This window comes from Hermetia illucens, chromosome 4 (assembly GCF_905115235.1).
Source record: "Hermetia illucens chromosome 4, iHerIll2.2.curated.20191125, whole genome shotgun sequence".
NCBI classification, from domain to species: Eukaryota; Metazoa; Arthropoda; class Insecta; order Diptera; family Stratiomyidae; genus Hermetia; species Hermetia illucens.
This window is the reverse complement of record NC_051852.1, coordinates 36,332,007-36,355,741: the sequence shown is the minus strand read 5'-3', so window position 1 is coordinate 36,355,741 and position 23,735 is coordinate 36,332,007. Positions and strand designations below refer to the sequence as shown.

General features: G+C 43.5%; 1 protein-coding gene and 1 long non-coding RNA gene across 2 annotated transcripts in view; one reads left to right on the top strand and one right to left on the bottom strand.

Annotated features, from left to right (window-relative positions):
• Positions 1-23,735, bottom strand: part of LOC119653700 — a 132,435-nt gene that overhangs the window by 68,401 nt on the left and 40,299 nt on the right. The window lies entirely within an intron of this gene.
• LOC119653697 (leucine-rich repeat-containing protein 20) overlaps positions 22,418-23,735 on the top strand; it is a 50,192-nt gene continuing 48,874 nt past the window's right edge. The window contains exon 1 of the mRNA XM_038058572.1: positions 22,418-23,066. Within this exon, the coding sequence (XP_037914500.1) occupies positions 22,844-23,066 (223 nt within the window). The 5' untranslated portion in view covers positions 22,418-22,843. The remainder of the gene's footprint in view (positions 23,067-23,735) is intronic.

Below are 23,735 nucleotides of genomic sequence, written 5' to 3'. Positions count from 1 at the left end.
AAACGAAAAGCTATCTATCTAGTTTCAACAATCTTCTCTGGACTTCTTTCCGGAGTAAGAAAACTGCAGAGTGCTAGAGTCTCCTCTTCCGCACCATTATCCGTATCACTTTTCGAGACTTTTTTTTTGTATTTGACCGCAGACACGTTGGAGTCGCGTAAAATGTTTCAACCCTTAATATTTTCTCCGCTGGGTGCTTCGCAGAGCGATGAATTTTTGGGATTTTTAGGATGGCCAGCCGAAAGAATGAGAAGTGCTGCAATGGGCATTAAACGGTGCACTAAAGATTGAAAAATAATCCCAAAAATCTTAGACATGGAGAAAATTTGGAGCACAGTGCAAACTTGAAAATACTGCCTCATTCTTGAAAAAGCGCTTCTACGGCAGCCACTACCCCACTATTATCCAAAAATTCCTGCATTCCCGAGCAAGATTAATCTTTGAAAAGTTGGAAACCCAATTCACAACCATCACAATTTTGGCTCCATATAAAAGTCCGTTGTCCAGGGAGAAGGGGACTCTAGCTCCTTTTTCTACCTCAAAGCTACAATTCGCATAGATAGTTTGCCATTTTTTTATCACTTCACTCATACTTCCTAAACGCAAGTTGCACTGTTACTCGCCGTTTTTGACAAGAATCCCCTTTACCTAGGAAGCTTCTTGAAGTCAATCAGTTCGAAACAAGCGTCTTCACGATGGTTGTTTGTCTAACCTTACGCTCTTCTTGGAAGTTCCGTGAGCCCCCATGTGCCAAATCCAATCTCCGGTTAACGTAGTCTTCAGAGTTCAATTGAGGAATGCTTTTGTCATACACTCTATTTTGCCAAATCCGGGGTCAATAGTAGTATCCTCTGCTTCTTTTACGTACTGGGAAGGCAGTTTTCATTGGAAGCTTCTCTCGTGTTGTTATTAATTGTCTAAGTAATTTCTCGATTCCAGCACCTAATTTTACCCGCTGGAATTGGTTCCATGCCTAGTGTAACATAGTTCGATAACCGCCACTCTGTGAGGAGAATTACTATACTACAGAAGGCCGATAGTGGGTTCGCATTCCCCTGACGTGACGATCCCCAACTCGAAAAAAACTGACAACTTGGTTATCCACAACCTTTCCTTACGAGCAGCTGAGGAACAGCCATAGTCAGAAAAGCTTTCACTTCATCAACTGCTTCTCCTAGCCTGCTGTTAACGACACCCAAATGGTGATATCTTGACTGAAATCTTGACCGTTGAGCTAAAGATTGTTCCTCCCTCGGCGATTCATCATCAATTTTTTTTCGTTACCATGGAAAGCTAGTCGGTTTAGGCCAAACTGCGCTTTGCCAGGACAAGATGAGGTTTCTTATTGAAAAACGTTTTTATATCAGGATGAAGTCCAGAAATTTGTTCAAAAACAACTTTTTCGGATTCCCCTAGAGTTGATGCGAAAGGGACATCTTCAATATTAAGCAATATTAAGTACAGATGACAGCAAATGGAAGGTACCTCAAAGCTGTGAAGCAAAAGCAGTGAGGCATTTTTTGACACCTCTATCACAATCGCAACTCAAAAGTTTTCGGCCTTCAAGGCTTAACTGGTTTCAACTCTCAAGTCAAGTGGGCTGCGTTACATGATCTTTGTTTAATTGATGATTAACCGTTTGGATACATTATCATAATCCCAAACAAACGCTATCAAAACTGCAATGATAATCCCAGTGCGGAAGGCAAAATATAAGGGTCTGAATTTTCGATTCCAAAACTTCGTCAGTATATGTTTAAACGGCGCATGATGGTGCATCACGGTTGGTGCAAATGGCCTCTATAAGGGCAGTATATGTGATAAAAGACAACGATGAAACAATGGCATATGCCTGTAAGTCGAGAATTCATTGGGAATAATGAACTCAAATTCCATGATGCGATACCGAGGAGTCTGTAACTTTCAATTGCAACAGGCCCAGATAGGAAAACTTTTATCGCGCTGTTAATAATGATGTAATAAGTTTTCTACTCCCACATTGGGTGATATTTTAGAAGTAATTTTTTAATAATCCTTAATACATCATATCCATTAGAATATGGAGAAAACAGGAGCTAACCAAGCGGTAATTGAAAACTCCAAGCTAAGGTGTTTTGCGTTCCATCTAATTGGTGGATAACACCGGGGTAAATGGTGGTGCGTATAGAAAAGCGATAGCCTCTCTGAAAATGGCCGTGGTAATAGAAAATAGGTATTCAAAAGAAAAGCTGAGCGCAAGACGATGTAAAGTGATATTCTGTCTAAGCTGCAGTGCGCAAATCACAGGGCTAAAAGTTGCCATCACATTTTAGTATCGTCTATAAATTCTGCTTAGCAAATGGAAGAATGGCCGGACTAGCGAATGTACAAGCTGATGTATGACATGCCCTCTTGCAAGCCCGAGACCGAGACCTAAATAATTTTATCTCCAATGGGTTAGCGGCAACATATATCAAAACAACACGGGAAGATAGGAATGGACAGGACTACATTCTTAGTAGCTTCGCCCCCCCCCCCCTAAGTAGCATCGCCCGCAAAGAAATTGAAAGACCTGGTCAACTAATGGCAGGTAGTGAATCTCAGGTAATTGCTGATACCGAGGAAAATGCGCACCATGAAACTTGGTGAGTACATTAATGAGTATATTATAAAATCCAATTTAATAGTACATGTATGTATGTATATGGTGGGGGAGAAGCTAGAGCTTCTGAGCACTCAGACCGTGTTGGCCCATTGTACTCGCCTCCCCTGTCTAACGGAATATTCCGGAGTCGTTAACGTATCGCAGGATTTCCGTTAGTGGATATGATGCTACCCGTCGCAATTGGAGAACAACAGCACCAAAGATCTGATGCCTGATGCGTCCATAGGCTCACATAGGAAATGCTCCGTGGATTCCGCCTCCTCATTACAGAAGGGACACGTATGATCTTGAGTAATTCCTATTCTGAACATATGCCCAGCTAGTGAATTATGGCCTGTCAGAATGCCCACAATACACCTACAATTCCTCCTGCTTTTCGACAGCATTAACTTTGCGGTACGTATGTTCGGTTCTGGCAGGAAAAGTTTGGTGTGTCGAGCAGTATTTAGGCTCTGCCACCTGTCATTATGGGAAACTTGTTCCCAGTATTTGAAAACAAATTTAGCCAATGCTACTGATACTCCAATTGCTGGCTCCGGTCCCGGCATAGGGGAGATTGACACCCCTTTCGCTAAAGCATCCGAGATTTCATTTCCCCCTATGCCACAGTGACCAGGTACCCAGAGTAGTTCCACCGTATTGAATCTAGACATAGAGTTCAAACGGTTTCTGCATTCCTGAACGATTTTCGAGGTGATCAAAGGACTGCTCAATGCCCTCAGCGCAGTTTGACTGTCACTGCAGATTGCGATGCGCCTGCCCTCGTCAATCACCCAGTTTGCCACCCTTAGGATCGCATAAACTTCGGCTTGAAAAACCGTTGCATATTGTCCCAAAGGAAAAGCCCACTTCTCGTTTTTATTCGAGAGGTAGACTCCGGCTCCAGAACCCTCTTCTGTTTTTGAGCCATCGGTGTAGAAGACTTCCATATATCCCGCCACGCATTCCTCTGGGTCTTCCCAGTCCTCTCTACGCTTCAGGGTAACTTCATATCTTCTACCATACAGATGTATGGGAACACGAGAATCGGAAGGCATTGTAAGAACTGGATTCAGTCCTCCCAGTAACTCTTCCAATGCTCTGTGTCCCCCACATCCGTTGTTTTCCCATAGATCTAATCGAATTAGCCTATGAGCTGCTCTCATTACAGTGCTTTGAATAAATATATCCAGGGGCTGCAAATTAAGTAGTGCATTCAGAGCTGCGCCGGATGTCGTGCTCATGGCACCAGTGATACCCAGACAAACAGTTCTTTGCAGTGCGGCTAGTTTACGGTGAAAACTTTTTTGTCTCACCTTAATCCACCACACTACGGATGCATATGCGAACATCGGCCTAATGATGGCAACGTATACCCACATTACCACATGAGGCCTGAGTCCCCATGTCGAGGCAAAGGTCCGTCTGCACAGCCCATAAGCTGTGAGAGCTCGTTTCATCTACATCTTGTTCATCTACATGTTTGTTCCAAAGAAGTTTTTTATCTAAAGTGACTCCCAGATATTTTACTTCTTCGGAGAGTTGAAGGGTAGTACCCCTCATTTCAAGGAGGCAAAGTCCATCCAGTTTTCTCCTTTTTGTGAATAAAACCATTGTGGTTTTATTTGGATTAACCGGCAGACCATGTCTAAGGCACCAGCTGTCTATCAAATCAACGGCACGTTGCATATTCCTACACACCGTTCCAAGATCCCGATCAACAGCAAGTACGGCCACGTCATCAGCATAAGCTTGAGCGTGTTTTGGCAAATTTTGCAGTTGACATAGCAGTGAGTAGATCAGCATACTCCACAGAAGTGGCGAAAGCACACCTCCTTGGGGGCAGCCCTTCGTTGCTTCCGTAGTCAGGTAGCGATCGACCCCCACCTCAGCGCACAGCAATCTTTGCGTTAGCATAGCATGGATCCACTTAATTAAAGCATCATCAACACCATGCCCTCTGGCGGCATCACAAAGTTTTTGAAAAGGCGCACAGTCAGCAGCCCTTTCAATGTCCACGAACACCCCCATCGCGTACTCACCATTCAAAGTTGCATCCTCTATCTTTGTGACCAAAGAATGAAGAGCAGACTCACAGGACTTTCCACGTTGGTAAGCATGTTGGTTTTCACTAAATGGGTGTGACCTAAGTGCGTTTTCACGAATGTGATGCTCCACCAGTCTCTCCAAACCTTTCAGCAAGAATGAAGTCAAGCTGATCTGTCTGAAGTTCTTTGGATTAGAATAGTCATCTTTCCCAGGTTTCGGTATGAAAACTACCTTAACCTGTTGCCAAGAAGAAGGCACGTAGCCCAGAGCAAGACATCCTCGAAAAATATTTCTTAGAGATCGCTCTAAATGCTCCATACCCTCCTTTAGCATTGCCGGATAGATGCCATCCATGCCAGGTGCTTTGAAATGTTCAAAGGACAATATGACAGCTCTCACTTTTTCATGGGTAGCAACTGCTTTCGCAGTGCTCCAGTTCCCCTTGCAACGCTTGCGTGTTGAAGGGGTTGCAAGAACCGTCGACTCTCCCCCTACCATTTCTCTCACCCGTTCTCCCGGGTGGTGTACTTCCAGGAGGGTCTGTACTGAGTCCAGTCTGGAGCTCGTGAAAGTACCGTCGGGTTTTCTAAGAGAATCTAACTTGGCTGACTCATACCTTTTGAGGACTCTGCACAGCTTTGAAGTCTCTCTTTCGTCTTCCAGTTCCTCACAGTACGCTCTAAAGGAGTCTCGTTTCGAACCCCTAACGAGCCTCTTATATTCACGTTGTGAGTTCCTGAAATTTAACCAGTCTTCGTTCTTGTTACTTTTACAAGCACGATTTAGAAGTCGCCTGGTTAATTTCCTGAGTTTTTGCAGTTCTCGGTTCCACCAAGGAACCGTTTTACCGCTTTGGCCTTGGAAAATAGGACAAGCCTCTTCATAGCACTCTAAAAGTGTGCAGTTCAGAGTTTTCAATTCATCTTCCAGCACCAAAGGAGTCCTTAGTCGCCTAGGGAACTATACTTTATTGCCAAGAAGTTCATTGAACTTTGCCCAATCCGTTTTCCTAGGGTTCCGTCTTTGTACTGCAGACTGTTCGCCCACAATAGTCAGATAGTACATAAAAGGAACCGACCTTCATCACAAGACAATAAGGATATATAATTGTTAGTTGCATGCAGATACATGTATATCACATCTATAATGTTGATAATTCAGAATATTTATATCGCAACCCACATGGCACAAGCTGAGGACACCATAAGCGAAATGTGGCAATGGAGATAGAAGGTGGTCAAAACAATATACGGCATCGAGGTGGCCGTAGATGAGTTAATTAAATAACCACTTCCTATAAGAATAGCTGTGGGCTTACAAAGAAACACCAGCACACAACCTGTAGTCGGTGGAATCACAGTCCTGCAAAACTACGGCAAATGACACCCCGAATATTCAGCAGCAAAAAGAATAGTCCTGAGAGAGGAATGTAACCAAATATCCAACCAAGGTACAAAGTTAAAGTACCAGAAGGGGCAGTGAAGGAACCTGGTGGCGCCGCAAAAACTGAAAATAATACCCTAAAAATTCTTCTAGAAACCCACTTTCCAACTTCTGAAATAAGAATGGGTGGTGAGGTTCACTTGGAAGAAGCAAAGCAAGAGTAAACACGATTTGAAAGTCGCAAGCTTGATTGTAACCTTAAATAATATGAAATGCACATTAAACTGATTTGAATGGTTGTAGTAGTCGCGGCTTCACGACGGGAGCGGCATTTTATTCGCCTTTTTCGGGATTAACTTGATCCAATAATGCATTCTATAGTGTGCTATTACCTTAAATATCGCCGCATAATGCACATTATTGAATGCATTGGGGCGAATTGATCGTGATAGAGGGGAATGATCTGCTGCATCCGCCAACGCTGCTGCGCATGTTGCTGGCAACATGAACTCGAGATGTTCAAGGCTAAGTTTAGCGGGACCGGCTGATCGAGAGGCGCTGATGGGCAGAGGAGATCATTTTTTAGCTCAGATTTCGGACGTTTTTAATTTTCATATTTTAGTTTATTTATTCTTTCAATTTTATTATTTATTATTCCTTTTTAAGTTATCATTTTTAAATTATTAGTTATTATACATTTTTAAGTTTATTATTTAAATTCATTTATTCTTTTAATTTTTTCTTTATCCTTTTAAAAATTGGCGAGTTTTCCAGTTTTCTCTACTTGTTGCTTCTCTGAATTTATATATATATAATATTTTATCTGCATTATCAGTGGTTGCATACATATATATAGCATACATTTTAGGTAATTTCTTTAATTTGAGGACTTCCTCCAAACTCGAACACATTAGGGTCATCCTCCAAATAATGGCCTAAGGATGTCGAGGAAGGGAGGGAATCTCAGGGGCCGCGCCTCTTTGAAAATCTGAGGCAGAGGAAACAAGGATTGAGGCTACGATCCGTCGTGGATCATACAAGTTGATTGCATTGCATTGCATATTTAGCATGTAATTTGAAGTTTAGCCCCTGATCGAGCATCATTTATGGCTTGTGTTTGCTTCCTCCATTTAACGTAGTATTTACTAGATCTGTCCTAGGTTCTGCGAGCGATAGACAACCGTTCTCCAACCAAAACTTAATATAGTAAATGGCTTCATTGGCGTAAATTTCGATCTTTCAAGGAATCGTGCAGCAACTATCATCCCAATGTCATCTGCGAAACCAATGGTAGTCACACCAGCGAGGGATCTAGCGTCAGTCCTCTGCTAAACTAATTACCCACAAGAATGAGTCGAGGACGGAATTTTGTGGGATGCAGCACAGAAACCTATCGCTAAAAAAGTCGATAATGATGCAATCAATCATCGAAACCTATAGAGCCAGTGTTACACTGGGCTGTATACCGACAGCATGAATACAGATTTGGGTGGCAAAACCAAGATCAGTCCAAACCTAAAATAAAGCACAAACCCAACTATGTCGAACTTTCCTCTTTTTCAATACACTTGAAAAGCTAGTTGAGAGATGCAGGGAGAGACTAGCACCCTCTTTTTTTTTTGTTTTTTTTTTTATGGATGGAGGTGGAAATCTTAGAAAGACGCTGCTGCGCCAGGTTGCAGCAGTGTGTGGGATTCGCACCCACTAAAACCACCCTCCCTCTTCCGCCCCTCCCCGCGGGACCACCGTGAAGTATTACTTCGCGGGGGAGGCTCTGGTTCGCTATACCAGCTCGTCCATGTCACGTCTCCGTCGCGCCGCCTTCCGAGCTTGATCCAACTCCAGGAGTTTTGTCTGCACCACGGCTACTGCCTCATTTACCGCCATCCAGTTTTCCTCCGACTTCAGCATCTCTTCCACCAGGTTCGAGGGCTCGATGTCCGCCCCTAAGATGCTAATCAACCTTCTTTTCTGCTGCAGAAATCTGGGACAATGGAACATAACATGCTCCGGGTCCTCGGGTGTAGCACCGCATTCAGGACAGTTGGGAGACTCGTCCAACTCGAAGCGATGCAAGGACTTCCTATAGCCACCGTGTCCCGTAAGAAACTGTGTCAGGTGGTAATTCAATTCTCCGTGCTTTCGGTTGACCCATTTCTCGATACACGGGATCAATGTATGGGTCCACCGGCCCTTGTCGGAGTTATCCCATCGTTGTTGCCACTTGCCACACAACTCTCTCCTGATGGCTTTTCGGAAATCCCCATTCACCTCGGCTGGATTTGCCTTCCGTTTTTCGTAGAGCCAGTGTCCCTCACCCGCTAGAAGATCTATAGGGATCATTCCTGCGATGACACACACTGCCTCCGTCGACGCCGTCCTAAATGCGCTGCACACCCTTAGCGTAATTGGCCGGTATGCCGAACTTATCTTCCTCCGGTTGACAGCGTGGATCAACGCTCCCGCCCAGACAGGGGCCGCGTATAGCAGGATCGACCTCACCACTCCCGCGATGAGTAACCTGCGACTATACTTCGGCCCTCCCACGTTAGGCATCATCCTTGCAAGGGATGAGCTGGCATTTGCTGCCTTCTCTCGCGCATAATCCAAGTGTCCCTTGAAACTCAGCTTGGCATCGATCATCACGCCCAGGTATTTGACAATCGATTTTGAGACGACCTCACGATTACCAACCTGGATGGTAACCGTGTTGTTCTTCCTACGGTTGCTAATGAGGACCGCCTCCGTCTTTTCGTCCGCCAGGTCCAGCTTGGCCATTCGTAACCATGACTTGACGGTGTGAATGGCTTCATTTGCATAAAGCTCCACGTCCTCGGGATACTTTGCAATTGCAACTACCGCCAGGTCGTCCACAAAACCAATCAGCGTTGTCTCCTCCGGCACGCGAAGGCCAAGCACTCCGTCGTACATTATGTTCCACAGCAGCGGTCCCAATACAGAACCTTGAGGCACACCTGCTGTCACAATGTACTCCTTCGGCCCGTCGTCCGTCTCGTACCAGAGAAGTCTGTCCGAAAAGTAACTCTCGATGAGCCGAGCCAAGTAGCTAGGAACACCCAGTTTGGCCAAAGCGCCCTTAATCCAGCCCCAGTTGGCTGAGTTAAAAGCATTTTTGACGTCCAGCGTCACCAGAGCACAGCATTTGCCCATGACCATTGCATTTCGAGCCAATTCCACGACCTTTGCTACTGCCTCGACCGTAGGTCGGGCTCGCCGAAACCCATATTATGATATAATAATAATCGTTGGCGCAACAATCCATGTTGGATCAGGGCCTTGAAGTGTGTTAGAGCACTTCATTCAAGACCGTAACGGTACACTAGGAGGCAATGTGGTCAGCATTGCGCTCGCCCGAGATTATTACCCTGATTTGACTCAGGTACTCATTCACAGCTGAGTCGACTGGCATCCGACGTCAAATCACGATACAAATTCCACTGCGACCAGTGAGATTTGAACCGCGACCTTCCATACGATAGCCTTGCGCTCTAACCACTCAGCTATCCGGACCACATATTGCCGCTCCGAAAGACCACCCGCAAGCTCGATGAACGGGTGCAGCCTGTTGTATATCACCCCCTCCAACATCTTCCCCATGGTGTCTAAGAGACAAATAGGGCGATATGAAGAGGGCACGCCGGGTGGTTTTCGGGGCTTCGCTAGCAACACCAGCTTCTGCCTCTTCCACTGGGCGGGAAACACTCCTTCCGCCATGCACGATTCGAATGTGCTTGCGAACCACCTTGGTCTGGCCTTGACCGCCACCTTCAGAGCCTTGTTCGGAATTCCGTTAAATCCCGGAGCCTTACTGTCCCCAATAGAAAACGTCCTGCTGAGCTGCCAGTTGGGGTTCTCTTTCGTCCTGCTCCTGCTGCGGGAAAAGAGTTGTAATTATTTGGAACAAGAGCCGTGGGCATGTCACTTGAGGTGATTTTCGCCCGCGGATTTCTTCATTACAACTTGGTAGGCTGTACCCCACGGATTCGTATTAGCCTCCATGCAGAGCTTCTGGTAGCATTCCCGCTTGCTTCTCCGAATGGCCTTCTTAAGGTTGCTTCGCAGATCCCTGTATTCCTCGTCACGCTCCTGATGCTCCGGCCTTCCGCTTGTCCTGTGGGAAAGTCTTCTCGCTCGGAGACAAGAGGATCTCAAGGCAGCGATCTCCATGTTCCACCAGTAGTTTGGCCTCTTGCCATGGTGCAAACGTCGTCGTGGAATCGTAGCGTCGCATGCTTCGGTTACACACTGAGACAGCTGTGTGACCCTTTCCACCGCTGTTCCATTCGGATCATGGGCTCCCTCCAATGCGGCCAGGAATGTCTCCTCGTCGAAAGCTCCGATAGACCAGCCAACCGCCTTAGCCTTTCCACCTCCCGAGCGTCGTTGACTGGTTCCCGGAAGAAGATGGCCTGGTGGTCACTGTGGGTGTAGTGCTCACTCACTTGCCAAGCCATCTCCCTCACCAGTGAAGTGCTAACAAATGTCAGGTCAACGATCGAACCCGACCCTCTTCCTCGAAAGGTGGGCACGCATCCAACGTTGGCCAGCACGATGTCCAGCTCCGCAAATGACTCCAACAGAATTTGACCTCTGGTGTTCGTCGATCGGCTTCCCCACTCCACGCGTTGAAATCGCCCGCAATGATTTTAGGGCTGCGGTCTCTAGCGTCCAACACCAGACTGTCTAACATCTCCTAATATTGTGCTAGCATCCTCTAACTTCCATCGCAATATGCATGGTTACAAACCAGGAAAATTGAAAATGGCACTACATCAACTGGTATCGAAGATTGAGACCACAGCACCGTACTTTTGATGAATATAGCGGGCGGTATTAGCCCACGAAGCACGGTATAGAAAGCAATATATTATATGTTGACAATCGTTCCTGATTCAATCACTTCTATGTGGAGAGGCTCTGTACGGTGCACATCCTTTCGCAGAGGCAAGTTATCAAGAAACTGTCCCCTTTTCAAAGATTCGCCCGTTTTCGCCGTTTGAGTGCCATGAAGAGCCTATTGTTTCCCTGTAGACACTGCTGTAACTGCCACCAATGGGTATGGTATAGAGGCTGAGGAGAGGTTTGCAGCGTATAGACTGCAACTGATAGGCATGCCTGTGGCATACGAGCATAACAAAATCATGAAGTAATCATAACCGCGACATGTCAACCCCTAAGCAATCATAACACCGTTTTTCAAACCGAGGTGTATTCGATAATTCTGTGTATGGGGAGAATCTGCGAAGGAATTACGAACACGCTGAAATCATCAGCATTAAAGGCTATCACATCATCTCGAACCAGAGTGAGCCCTGCCGACTAAAAATAATTTTACGGATAATTTAATGGATAATATGGACGGCGCACACAGTTATTGATGACAATGAGAAGACGAATGAACTTGCAAGAAAAGGATCTCAAACACTATGTATTTATGAGACCGAAGACTGTACTCGGAATCAGCTAAACAACAGCTGTGTGAGCCATGTGACCTTGAGTACTCAAGCAAATCTTAAGGAGAATCTTTGATAAGATCTTAACGTGCAGATCTGAACGATAAAGTAATAGCCACGTCACCTCCAGAAGTCTAATAAAGTTTCAACATGACTATTGCACGTCAATATTACAGAAGCCAAAGACTACATTCAAATTAAGTATCCTGAACGAAAAATCTGAATGGAAATGACATAGTAAATGCACACTCAGTTGGCACTCTACCAAGACGCATATAAATCCCACTTATGAATCTTTTATTTATGACAGTGAAGTCATCAGATTTTGAATTAAAACGGAGTAAAGAAAAAACAGTTTTCGAAATAAATCCCGGTATATTTCCAATGTATTGGAAAGTCCCACTTAAAATAGTTGTTTTTATTTTTATAATGTTTATAATCGAAATAATAGACGCATGTTCATCTGAATATTTTTAAAAATATTTTTCGATATCTCGGGCTTTTGTAATGGAATTCTGTTTCCTCTATTGCGTTTTCCCGTTCATTATGGCGACAGCTAGAAGCGTGCCCATATAATGGACATCGTATACTAGGATTTTCCCAAAAAATCAAAACGTGCCGTGCGGTCTAGCTGCCAAAACGCAGATTTTGGAATAATACGTTCCAATCGTGTTTTCCTCGAATATTTTGTTTTGAAAATATGTTCCCCAAAAATATTCTAGCTGTTTTGCAATTACGTAAAATTTTGACAAATTTTGCGTTTTCCGGTGGAGTTTGTATCTAAGAAGTATAACTGTTTTATAAAATTTCCACTGATCCGGTATTTCAAACGATTAAGAACGGTGTTTTTGAACTACTACGTCTGGATTATATGCGTTTTCCCGAGAGAAAAAAATGTGATTAGGTTTTTGAACCTTGAATCAGACACGTCACTTATGTATCTTCTGTATTGAAAAAATCCCCCACATTCTCGTCAGGTTTTTCACTTTTCGAATCGATTCTTTGTTCCTGCTCAAGGTAATTACGCCTCAGGAAAACACAACGGACATGCATTGAACAAAGAAAGAAATAATAATATTAAGTCACATGGTTTTCTCGTTGAGCTTTAGCAAAATTTGACCATATATTTACGACTTTTTCGCAGAAAGATTTATTCGTCCATGTGTAGTTTGAAGTGTGCTCACATGGGCAATTAGCAAAGTATGTGGATTGAAGGTGAATGTATGCGTCGTGCGCAAACTAGCGCTGCTGAAAATCTGCTGCAATGTTGGAAACTAGCCAGATTTCGCATGTGGAACAGGGAAATTGACGTCGATTTCAATTTGGGAAGAATGAAAGAAAACGTCGGGAATGCATTGAACTTTGTATTTGTATGAACACACTTTAAGTGCCGTCTGCTTTCTTTTCCTTGGAACATTTGTTGTCTGACCAACAGTTTCAATAAACATCAAAGAAAGGATTCTATTGTAAGTGAACGAACATGCCAACCTAGTCAACCAAGGATGTTTTGCACTATGTGTACTCACACAACTTTTCCAAAACAAGGAAATATGTACAAAGGCAATTACTCGTATTAGCGAATGCAGAAACATCAATAAAGAACTCTGGAGACCTTTCTGCGTCCACTAGTTGATGCGACTAATTTTCAGGATCTCTAACACAAAATACACAATCGTAATATATTGGCAAAAAAGTTTACTCTCATTTCCATAATCGAAATGTAACTTTTGTTTGCTGGGTCTTAAAACAACAGACGAGCTGACCCCACTAGCCAAAGAGAATCACGGGAGATGGCCTATTAACATTTGGTGGAAACAAAACCTTACTGAAATGGGATGAGTCTCTGTTTGTCAGTCTGTTTTTATGCCTGTCATTTTTTTCCGGAAGTGAAAACCTCGAAGGTAGCTCTCCCCGCAACCGCACCTCCATCGTCTCTTCTGCCTTCCTCCATATACCTTTGTTGTGCTCTACCATGTGGTAAATTGCATCCCAGCTTTCCTGGCATGTAACCATCTCTCCAAATAGGTCTTCCAGTATTACTGCCCTACCTAATTCCTCTTCCAGATCTCTCGTTTCGTTTACAAACCTAGCGGAATGGAAAAAAGCGCTCCGGGTCTTCCTTCGCAGCTGGGGGAGGCCAATGAACCAAACTGCCGATCATCGCATATAAATCTCCGGGTACAGATGGCATAATATCTGTCATGCTACAGAAGCAGCAAGAACGGGTTGTGCCGTAGCTTGTCAAGATTTACCACAACTGCATATGTTTGGACCACACTCTTGGAGACAAACGCGGTCAGGCGCGGCTGTGAGTCCGCGAAGGATCTTCGGCCTCTTTCGTGTTGAAATCTCCAGAGCGCGTCCTGGACGATTATGGAAAGAACGCCTTTTTCTAAGTCCCAGCACGCCTCCCTCAAAAGCAATTGCACAGAAACCGCTCTCCACGAGATAATTTGCACGGTTGAGCGATCACTGTAGTACAGGCAGTACAGTCTACCTGCCTTCCCGGATATACATAGATGGAGCATTCTACAACGTTATTACCAAACCCATCAAGAAAGCCTTAATCAGTATCGTATTGGAGGGTTATCTTACACATTGGATAATTTCCATCCCAAAAAGTAGGATAATCGAATCGGATCTGACAGGTAGTCATTTGACCAGTATGAGTAGAAGTACGCCTCAGGGTGGAGCCATCTCTCCGGTGCTCTGTTTGATAGTGACAGATAATTCTACGGATATTGAACAAGAGCGGAGTGAAAATAATGGTGTATGCCGACGACTTGATAATATTGTTGTCAGGGATGTTTCCGTCCATTATGAGTGACATCATGGAAGAAGCGTTGGGAAAGATGGGAAATGCGGCCTCGGCATAAATCCAACCTGAATTCTACCTCCCGGCGCTAAATGTACATTGTTCCTCCAATGTAAAACATCTGATATCCTGGATCTAAAGCTAAATTAGAGATTACATAGAACTAGGTGTTAAGAAGGCTTGTATAGCCTTCTATGCCTGCAAGAAGACCTTTGCAAGGAAATGGGGTCTCCGACCGAGGATGGTTCTTTGCATGTACATAACCGTGGTATGTCCCATCCTAACGTACGATTCTATTCTGTAGTGACAGGCGCTGAATAAAAAGTACAATAGAACGGAACTTAATAGGCTCCAAAGCACCGCGTGTGCAAGTGCTACCGAGGTTCTGCAACCTTGCGCGGCAACTACTCTCAATGTACTCCTCCAACTCCCCTTAAACCTCAGGCTTTTGGCTGTATGATCTGAGCCGGCAGGGCTCTGTACACAGCAGTCATGGTCTTAGCAGTTTGTGACATCAAAATGGTGCATCATATCGCTAATTGGACTCTTCGGAACAGCCACCGATACCTACCTACAATCACTGCTATTTTATCATTGTAACCCAATCCCGGACCCTCCTCAACACTTTATGGACACAGGATCCGCGGGCCTCCGTGGAGATAACACTCTTCTTGGATCTGTCGTTCGTGTTGATGTAGCTGGGTACACCGATCGCCGAAGGAAATCATTAAATTCATTTTACACCAAGAAGACGGATAATAGTTGATCACTTTTCACGTTGCATTTTCGGTCAAACCAATTTGATGATATCAATGATTGATCTAGTTCAGTGAAGGCCAAAATATCGATCTGATAAGCCTAACAGGTTGTAAACAATATAAACCACATGCTCCAGCGTTCTCCACACAGGGTCCAGAAGACATATGGGATCTGTAAGATGATGATTCACCATGTGATTTTCAATTTTTGCGAAAAGCACTAGCTTCTGACATTTCTATGACGAAGAGGATAACCTTCTCTAGACATACCTCAAGTAACTTCAAAAGCATGTCCAGTCTCGACTTTACAATCAAGTTAGGGATTGCACTGATTATACGGTCGAAGCTCGGTGTTTTGTTGTTTCAGATCGAGCAATAAATCACCAACAGTTTTTTCATTACTGCAGGTATTCCTACCGCCTCAAGAGCATCTGGAAGTACCTCCTGACAGCCAACTTTATATATATATACTCGTATATATATTCGCTGCAGGAAAGAGTTATCTGAAGGTACTTTTGCTGTACGTTGCAACTAGCTTCTTTGTGAGGTAGTCACCTTTTTCAGCCTCCTGGTCAGTCCTCACTACTGTTTTTTGGACCGTTCGTCAAGCACGGTGATATGACGACATAAATATTTGAACAACAAAACTGTTGCATGATCGTTTCATCGACTTCAAGGCCGCCTATGATAGCATAGCCAGGTAAAACTGTGCACCGCCAGAGAAAATTTAGTATCCCGATTGACTTCCCTGACCTTGACCAATGTGCGAGGCCAAATAAAAGTAGCTGGATTACTCTCGAGACCATTCAACATCAACAGCGGTATAAAACAAGAGGATGCCCTATCATGCGACCCTGGAAAAAGTGATCCGCGATGCAGAGGTTAATGCGAGATGCACCATCATCTTCAAGTCCACCCAACTACTGGCCTATGCTGACGATGTTCACGTCATAGGAAGAACAACCCGCGATGTACAGTCTACCTTCATCCAGATTGAGGAACCGACGCGAGATCTTGGGCTACATATTAATGAAGGCAAGACAAAATACCTGGCGGCAACGTCAGCGCCGGAAACGAAAGAACCAACATCAAATCGTCTATAGTCAACCGAGAACAACAAACAATTTTTCTTATCTAGGGTTGAAAATCACAACAGATAATAGTTATGATGATGAAATCTGCGTACGGTTGCTGGCTGCTAACAGCGCCTATTTCAGCTTACAAAAACTATTTCGCTCGAAACGTCTCATTATACTGAATGTACATGTGTATGCAGTAAGAGAGCAAAATTGGAACGAACCATCTCAACTAACGCTTGGAATTCAGATATCAGCAGTTCAAAATTTTGCACAAAACAGTGAAGTGGGATTCACTACAGCATAGAATATTCCAGTGTTCACGGACTACAAGTCTGTTACCTTCGCTGTTAAGCAAAAGCCCGACAAAGCAGCCCCTCGCCAACTCTGGCACCTAAGTTTCATGAGCCAGTTTACTTCAGAGATCAAACACGTGTCCAACAAGGACAATGTAGTTGCAGACACTTGGCCACCCGTTCCAGAAATCGAAATCCCTGCCACGGTTGATTTTTCGGCAATCGCCAAGGTACAGAAAGATGACTTAGACTTTCAGAGCCTCAGAGATAACCCCAAATACAATTTTCGGCAGTTTCCCCTCTTCGACTCAACCTCCGAAATACTCTGCGAGACCTCTGAAAAAGGATCTAGACCATATATTTCCACGAGATTTCACAAGGAAATATTCCATGCAATACACGATCTAGAACACCCAGACAACGAATCGCCTGATCACAAGCAAATATTTCTGGCCCTCAATGAATAAGGATGTTAACCTCCTTAGCCAGAAAGTACATCACGTGCTAGAAGTATAAAGTCACCAACCCATATAGAAAAAAGTAGGCTTATTGCCTCGGCCTACCAAGAATTTTCATACGATCCACATCGGCATTATTGGCTTCTTGTGAGACTCATATGGCTTCAACTGTTCCCTCACAATCATCAATAGTTCACGCGGGGGCCTGAGGCAATAGCTCTGACCGACATTTCCGCACAACGATGTACATACAGTGGCCCTTTGTCGGGAATTGATACCACGCTTTGCAGTTCCAGCCGAAATAATTACTAATCAGTGAATGCAGTTCGAGTCTGTACCTCGGCAAACTCCAAGGCTTCAAACGCCATCAAACGAATGCATACCACCTACAATCCAATGGAATGCTGGAGCGCTGGCGTAGGTCGATGAAGGCCGTTATAATGACACATGATAATTCTTCGTGGTCGCAAGTCCTGCCTTTGTCCTACTTGGCCTGCAACAGCCCACCATGAAGAGTTTGACAATAGTTTCGCCGAACTGTATACGGAAAAAATTTGAGACTCCCTAGCAACCCTATGCTTGGTACTGGGTCAGCCCTTTCCACCACTGGTCGTTTGCGCTTGGCCCGGCACTCCGTGGCCCAGCTAAAATCACCCCCGCAATCTTGTCATTCATCGACGAAGGCTAATCTCCCCGAGGACCCGAACGTCTGCACACACGTCTTGGTGCGCATGGATGCATCTCGGAACCCGCCGCAACCACCATATGAGGGCCCATGTGAAGTTTTAAACAAAAGCGAGCACTTCTTTAGGCTTAAGGTCGACGGCAGGCCCAAGAACGTCCCGGTGTCCAGACTGAAGCCTTGTGACCCCGGGCCGGAGGTCTCGGGGAAGAGAGATGCATAGCGCGTGATTTGCGCCACTAGAACTGGTGAGACTGAAGTCGGGTTTTGTCGCTGAAACCCAGTATCAGCTGGAATTGGGGTAGTGTCGAGGCGCAGCAGAATGGGAGCGGTTTAGAAGAGATTCACCCGAGCTCCACACCAAAATCGCAGCACAACTCGCCACAACTGAGCAACTCGAGCCTGGAGCGCCTACTTGTCGGTATCAGAATGAGATATATATATATAAAATATATATATTTGAAATTCAATTATCATATGTTTAACTAATTTTAATTGATGAATATATTAAATTCAATTGGTTAGTTAACCATAGAAGTACTCTCCAGACTCTAAACTCACCCTTAGTCGTAAAACGTCCTGCGGATATTGCCGGAATACTAGCTTTATTCGTTGAAAGGAAACATTCCAGGCGCCATCCATAGCGTTGGCAAAGAGCTCATAAACATTCCAGAAACCATCAAACCGTTTTCAATAGTTACAGGTCATAGCCATGAAGTCGATTCCCACCCGAACCGCAATTGACTTTTGGGTAGCGAAATACTTTCAAGATTTACAGGTTACCAGCCCACAAATTTTTATTTCCTCGTATCACCTTATACGACTGGCACGGCGATACGTTGAGCGTAATCGGTGCATATAAAACAAAACCTTTATTTCCCAAACAGTATGCTCCTTCGACTAGTAAAGAAAAGTTATTTGAAAACCGTTGGACCTACGGACATCAACTTATAACATATGCAAAACGTGAGAAATATGACCTCCCAAGATTACAGCGAATAAAATAACTTTACATTTAATCATAAATGTGAAGGAGGTGTGGGTCCTATAACTTGTTGAGATTTACCTGAGCTGTATTTCATTAGGATATGTACCATAGTCCTGGAGACGCACACGAGTGGTTTTCATACCGAAAGCGGGCAGGTGCGGTCAATAGTTCGCGAAGGACTTTCGACCAATCAGTCTCACCTCTTTCGAGTTGGAGACCCTAGAGCGCGTCCGGGACATCCACTTAAGGACGATTATGGAGAGAATGCCATTCTCTAAACCCCACCATTCCTACCTTAAAGAAAAATCCACAGAAACCGCTCTCCACGAGGTAATTGGCACGGTTGAGCGGTCACTGCAGTACAAGTAGTATACCCTACCTGCCTTCTTGGATATAGAGGGAGCATTCAACAACGTTAGTACCAAAGCCATCAAGGAAGCCTTGACCAATATTGGATTGTAGGGGTATTTTACGCATTAGATTATAGCCGTCCTAAGTACCAGAATCATCCAGTCGAATCTGGGAGGCAAACACTTGACCAGAGCTGTGAACAGAGATACGTTCAAAGGGGCGCCATCTCTCCGGTGCTCTGGTTAATAGTAGGGACGAAATTTTACGAATGTTGGACACGAGCAGAGTGAAGGTGGTGGCGTATTTCGACGATTTTGTGATATTAGTGTCAGGAATGTTTCCCTCCATTGTGAGTGACATCATGGAATGAGCGTTGCTAAAGATGCGGACTCGGCATAAACCCAACCAAAACGGAACTGATGCTATTGACCACCAAGACAGGAGTACTTGAATTCCACCTACCACGGCTGAATGAACAAAGATTGGTTCTTTTCTCCAATGTAAAGTGTCTGGGCGTAATGCTGAATCCAAAATTAAATTGGAGATTGATCATAAAACTGAAGGCTATACAGGCATTCTTAAATCTGGGCATTCCCCACGGACTATGCCACACGCAAGCTGAATTTCACAAGAAACTTTGCTGTGGACTTTCCAACCAGGGCAGAATGGAAGACCGGCGGCGTGTTGCAAGGTTATGACATAGTATTCTTCACCAATGGTCTGTGGAGTCGGTGCAGGGGTGTTCTCGAATACACACAATGTATCCAAGTCGTATGGTCTCCCAGGTTTCGCCACTGTATTCCAAGTAGAAGCACTAGCGACACAGTAAGTCAGTCGATGACTGGAGCATGATCCGAGCCCCAAGCGTAGCATAGCCATTCTGACCGACAGTCAAGCAGCCATTAAGGCCTTATACTCAGCGACGACATCCTCCAGGCAGTATAGAAACGCGCTGATCTGGGCGGCACGCTCACGGTCACCCTCCTCTGGGTCCCCGGGCATAGGAACATACAGGAGAATGAGCGGGCTGACAGATTAGCCAGGTGGAGCTCTGCTCTTGGCTGTCCCTCGACGGGTGCAATTGGTGTCTCGCTGGCGACTTTGAAGGGTGAAATCTACTCGCACCACTTAGCAGCCGCGGGCTTTAGATAGTGAAGGCTTACCACCTATGCCAAGTCAAGGAGAATTTAGCCCGCTTATAACATAGCCCGATCATTAGAGCTCTTGTGCCAGACGCGTGAAAATGCATTCGAGATTACGGCCGTTTGCAAGGGGCACTGGCCCATAGGGGACCATGCCGCCAAGCTGCGCCTACTCTACAATTCTCATTGCCGAAGCGAAGGGGGGAATCCTCAGGCGCTTTCTCTGCGATTGCCCAGCTCTAGCTAGAATCAGGCTACGGACACTGTAAACCATTATTTATTCATGGTCTTAGACGTATGTGGCATCAAAACGGCGCACCACAGCGCCAATTGCGCTACTCTGAGCGGCCACTGATACCTACCTACCGACCTATCTATATCTTAAAAACATATCTAATGAACGAAACTCAAAGCAATTGAGGTAAAGACAAGACCGTGACCAAGCAATTCCTGGCACATGCTTGGTGAGATGTTGAATTTCTCGAAAGCCTTACCGATTTTTTTTGCTGATTCTTAACTATATGACCAAAAAAGACAAGGGATTTTGTGAGCACTATAGTACTCCCAAAGCCTCCCTCCAATGAAGATTATATTCTGCCATCATAATAAACCTCTCAACAACATCAGAAAAGAATCACACCAGAATACGTATGTTCCGGATAGTCTCAATTTACAAAACACCTCCTCCCACGTTGGGCGCCAGATTATTCTTACAACGAAAATAGTTCCACCGTCTTTTTATCATGTTTACCCTTAGCTTTCAGTGTTTTCAGCGTACAAGCAATGAACCTTCCACAGAGGGACATTCACCCGCATTCGCAAATTCACAGATTTTTTACCCTCACATTTCACAAAAGATAGAACAGAAAACATTCGAAAGTTGTGCACTTTCAAAGTTGGGATTATCCAACGCGTAATGAGGTCAAAAGATTTAAAAAAATACACATTTCTAATTCTGAAGCCACTGAAAATAGTTCTCATAGAATTTGAAAACAAAGAAAGGTAAAAGACTGGGTACCTAGCATTGACCGGTTTCAGATATTCATTTCTCTGAAACAAACTTTTTTACTTTTTATTTAAATCTGATTCATACAGATGAGCAGAAAAGAAGTGATTCTTCTTATATAAATGCTAAGAAATGTCATGATTCATACACAAGGGTCATGCGTGCCGTCCAAGGAAACCTGAATACTCTCTCTGGATCGGAATGTTTTTCAGGAAATGATTTACAAATTTAGTGTTTTATTTTTCATTGTTAACAGAAAACTTCCAAATGGATGAATTTTACATTCTAAAATTTTTAATTGAAGTAACATAACATTATATACATACTTAGAACGTCTACAGAAGATACAGTGAATATGGAGTACAAAGAAATTGTTTAAACAAGACAAATATTATAACAGCGAACCAATTTATTTATCCAAGTTTACCAATCTAAAAATAATCCTCAAAATAGGGTCAATATTTCCGCAATCGGGACATTGAAACTTGCAAAAAGATTTCCACTAAATCTTTTTATTTTGACGAGATAAAGAAGGTTCCACGGAATGAATATTTGGATATCTGTATATGTAAAACTTAAGTTATTAATAACAAATACGTCTCGATTTTGCTTCTTCTGTAAAGATTATGTGTAAGTTCGTGCGCACAAAATTAATATCAATATAAATCTTTATATCCTGATTTTAGAGTATCTTTTGCGTTGATTTTACACTAAGTTTAGCAGTGATCTCGCCTGGCAGCTCTTCAATTTCAACGCATTTAAAATAGAGAAACGTAAATGCGCAGACAAATCTGGACTAAAATATTATATACGAAAGGGGAATGAGTAATTTTATGTTTTAACATTTTAAGAGAACTAAGTCTTTACCTTGTGGATTGAATATAAAATGTACATAGGAGCAAGCACATGAACATTTTATTGCACATGGAACTGGTTTTCATGTATAATAGATAGCAAAGTGCATGCAAGTAGTCGAAAAGCTTTATCGGGAGATTTTCCGCGGTTTCATCCATGTGCGTAATTTAAACAGCTGTTGGCTGATCAGCTGCTTGAGGAACTTGTTTTTCTAACTGTAAGTCTAGTAGACAGAGAGTATCCGTTCAAGCTTACTAACACCACTGAGTTCCGCTATGTAAAAGCCTCTCATTGAGTATATAGCGGAGTATATCTGTTATTACTCGTAACTGAATACATTCACTAGGTCTTGCGCTCGTGGTCAACAACTTAAAGTTTAATGTATCTTATTTACAGAAAAAGATTGTTTTTGTTTTCGTTGCGTCTCTTTCTTAGCTCCTGGTATAAAATCAGCTGTTTTCGATCGTTTTAAAACATTTGTTTGACTAAGTCGGGGCTGAAAAGTAGCTTGAACGTAACCCTGCGTTTCTGCTTGTTCAAGCAACAATCGCGGGTCCTAGTTGATTTTATACACGGATAGTGAAATATTGTTGGTTTTCAAGAAAATAACACAAGAAATTGCACGAAAAGTTTTAAAAGTTGAAATATAAAAACCTGATAACTGTTAATCAAAGTGCGTCAGATAGTGCCTTTGTTAACAAAGAGATTTCTGTGTTTAACACTTTTAAAAGTGAGTGAGAACAAACAATTCTGGATAACAAAGAAAATTGCTTTGTGTCCCGTACATTGCAATTATCGTAAACGTGAACTCTAAGTGAATAAAATAAAAAGATACTACAACATAAATAGATCTAGATACTGAAGCTACGTAACATAGTGAAATCAAAATGAGGCCACCACATTCATCATTCGGTAATGATATTACCAACAGAGCCAATGATAATAATGCCAATAATAATAACAATAACAACGGGAATGGAGACGATTCAAATGGTATTCCACCACATATTGCCAGAATGGGTGGAACCTTGCTTATATCAAGGATTGCAGGCAATGGAGTTATTCGAGTAGTTGGTCGCTGTGAGGATGCCAAAGAAAATAATAATCTCGGTATGTAATTAAAAACTTAAGATATATTAAGTGGGATTTTCCACTGTGAATATTAACAGAAATGATAAACTTGTCTCATATGATCAAAATACGACCTGAAGAGTGGAGGAAACCATAGTCTTAAAATATTTTCCATGCAGGAAGCACAGACATAAAACAAATATTTAGGAAACAACAAGTCGGTGCTTCAGGTGTGAAAGGTTCTGTGCATTTCTTATGTAATAATATTTGAAGTCCACGACTGTTCCATTTATCCAAAACTAGCAATGTACTTGTATTTAATATATTGGACTATTCATTTTGGTTTGATTCTGGGATTCTAAGATGCCTTGATTTTCAAATTTACTTTGACCTATTATAACTGTGCCAATGGTAGTAAGATTTCCACTAAACTTTCCGGTATCATGTGTTATGTATTATCGCAAAATTTCCTACTTCTAGAAGGAGCAAGCGTCCGATCACTCACTAGTAACAATAGCTAAACGAAAGGCCTTAGTATCGAACAGTTTGCTGTACTAATTTTCCACACTGTCATGAACCTAAGAGAGTGGAGTTAAATTTCACTGCAGGAATTGGAAAATAGAAACCATCCTGGTTCGCTCACACTTAAACGCAATTTCGTAGAAATATCCTCTGCGCGTGGTTTAATGCCGCCATCTCAACTTAGTG